This window comes from Phaethon lepturus, unplaced genomic scaffold (genome assembly GCF_000687285.1).
Source record: "Phaethon lepturus isolate BGI_N335 unplaced genomic scaffold, ASM68728v1 scaffold44983, whole genome shotgun sequence".
Lineage (NCBI taxonomy): Eukaryota > Metazoa > Chordata > Aves > Phaethontiformes > Phaethontidae > Phaethon > Phaethon lepturus.
Window position 1 is genome coordinate 294 of NW_010530616.1, and position 2,380 is coordinate 2,673.

General features: G+C 46.1%; 1 protein-coding gene across 1 annotated transcript in view; it reads left to right on the forward strand.

Moving 5' to 3' along the window:
* Nucleotides 1–2,099, forward strand: part of PSMB3 (proteasome (prosome, macropain) subunit, beta type, 3) — a 2,271-nt gene extending 172 nt beyond the window's left edge. Inside the window, exons 2-6 of the mRNA XM_010284306.1 lie at nt 3–25; nt 392–499; nt 883–1,060; nt 1,296–1,390; nt 1,982–2,099. Of these exons, the coding sequence (XP_010282608.1) occupies nt 3–25; nt 392–499; nt 883–1,060; nt 1,296–1,390; nt 1,982–2,030 (453 nt within the window). The 3' untranslated portion in view covers nt 2,031–2,099. The remainder of the gene's footprint in view (nt 1–2; nt 26–391; nt 500–882; nt 1,061–1,295; nt 1,391–1,981) is intronic.
* Nucleotides 2,100–2,380: the final 281 nt, after the last annotated feature.

Below are 2,380 nucleotides of genomic sequence, written 5' to 3' on the forward strand. Positions count from 1 at the left end.
GACTGGCCACGGACGTGCAGACGGTGTAAGTGAGACTACTGCCCGCCTGTGTGTTCCTGTACAGAGCCTATAAGAGGCGTATTTACAATAAATACTAAGTGGCAGCTTATACTGAGCACAAAGGTCTTTGCTTATTTGGGGAGCAGGTGCCAGCACTTCTTTTCTTGGTCCTCCCTTCACTGGGAGATTTTTAAGTAAAACTGCATGTGATTTAAGATTGCATCACTACTAAGACTTAATGACTTCAGGTATAAAAGGAGCGGCATTTGGAATATCTACCTGCCTCAGGCATGCGTCTGTATCTGTTAGCGTCCAGTAGAACAGTTCGGACCTGGGTGAAGATGAAAAAGGAACCTACATCTGCTTTAATGTTGATTCTCATCTCTTGCAGTGCCCAGAGACTGAAGTTCAGGCTGAATCTCTATGAGCTGAAGGAAGGCAGGCAGATCAAACCTCAGACTTTTATGAGCATGGTTTCCAATCTGCTCTATGAGAGACGGTAACTGTCAAACAACAGAGTCACTGTTTACGTGTCAGTGAAAGCTGTGGTTGTTGGAGTTGATCTGATTCTAGAGAGGTGGGAGGCTGAGCAGGGCTCCTGTAAAGACTGCTTTGTGGCATGGCAAAAGAAGACTTTAGTGACAATGTTATCTTCAACCTCCTTGGATAATAACATGGAGCATTGTTAAAATAATCCTGTAGCAGTACAAGTTTGTTCTGTTTCTTTGCCGTGCTGAAACCATTGGAGGGTGCTTCTAGGTTGACCTGAAAGGTCCCTCACCAAAAGCACCTGTGGGATGTTTTCCTCATATAGGTATTAGTGTGGGATGTGGAACTGCATCAAGGTGGTTGGACTGCTCTATCCAATGTTGTTCTTCACAGGTTTGGGCCTTACTACACAGAACCAGTCATTGCTGGGCTGGACCCTGTAACACACGAACCTTTCATCTGCTCTCTAGACCTGATTGGCTGCCCGATGATAACCGATGACTTTGTGGTCAGCGGCACCTGCTCCGAGCAGATGTACGGCATGTGCGAGTCTCTCTGGGAGCCCGAGATGGTGAGTGAGGTAGCCAGGCTCAGCTCTGATTCTTGGATTCAGCCTCCTGCTTGTTAACTGGAGAGCGTGAGATACACAGGCTGGATGAAAAGCTCTGTCCTTTGGTACTTCCTAAGGGAGCTCAGGACAACAATGCTTATAGCAGCCTGCAGGATGATACTTTGGGTTTTGAACAAAATCCAATGAGTTGAATATTCAATTTTTACACCAACTAAAAATAGCTTCTGTTCCTCAGGAGCCAGATCACCTCTTCGAAACAATCTCGCAGGCCATGTTGAATGCAGTGGACAGAGATGCCATATCTGGAATGGGCGTGGTAGTACACATAATGTAAGTGCTGCTCTCTTCCCCTGCAGAACAGAGGTAGAATTTAACAAGCTGCATGTTAAAGTCAGTTAAGGCATTGGCTTCCAGGGTGTCCCTAATCTACTCCCTTCCAGCAGCATCCTAAGTAACGTTTTGTCCATTTTAGGAGTTCTATTTCTCATGGCTGCTCTCTGTTGCAGTTCATGGCTGTTGCTAGAACTGCAGGAGCTATGGGAAATTAATCCTAGAGTTAGACTCTTGCTGCATAGGGATTCCCTAGCAGCATTCCCATTGGTATTTAGGAGTGTGACTCCTCACATCTGGGTAGCACTGGCCAAGAGGATGCTTTTTGCCACAGCTGGGTGTGGCAGCTTATGTTGCTCGTGGAGCCATTTCCCTGCACTGCTGCTCACTGAACATACTACAGCTCCCCCAAGGTGAAGCAGCAGGAGGATGGGGTTTACTTGGTTGGAACAGCCACCTTCAAGTTCAGATGATCCTGCCTGCACCAGCAAACAAACTATCTATGCACACCGCAACTCCTAATGAAGGGACAATCTGTATGCAGGTATTAAATGCAGACTTACTAATAGTCTTCTCTCTTTCCCCCTATAGTGAAAAAGACAAGATCACCACCAGGACCCTGAAAGCTCGCATGGACTAGCCCAGCACATCTGCTCCTGTGTTTCACATCCCACTCTGCTTGTAACTTTTTTAAATAAAACTCTCTATTATAGTGAACTTTCCTTTTCTTGAGTCTGAACGCTAGGATTAAGTTCTCATGTCCAAATCTATCAGAAGGAGCTAGGGTTTTACACAGTAGCAGTGCTTACTTTTCTCTCTGAGCCACCTATACTGATCTCCCTCAGTACACCCATATGAGCGAGTGACCGAGCTTCAGCTGCACCCTTGGGAGTCAGCAGCATCTCCTTCAGTGAGTATGGCAGTATTAACTTTTTGTGTCAGATCTAATTTGTTCTCATACCCAGGACTTGGTAAAAAATCTTACGGGCA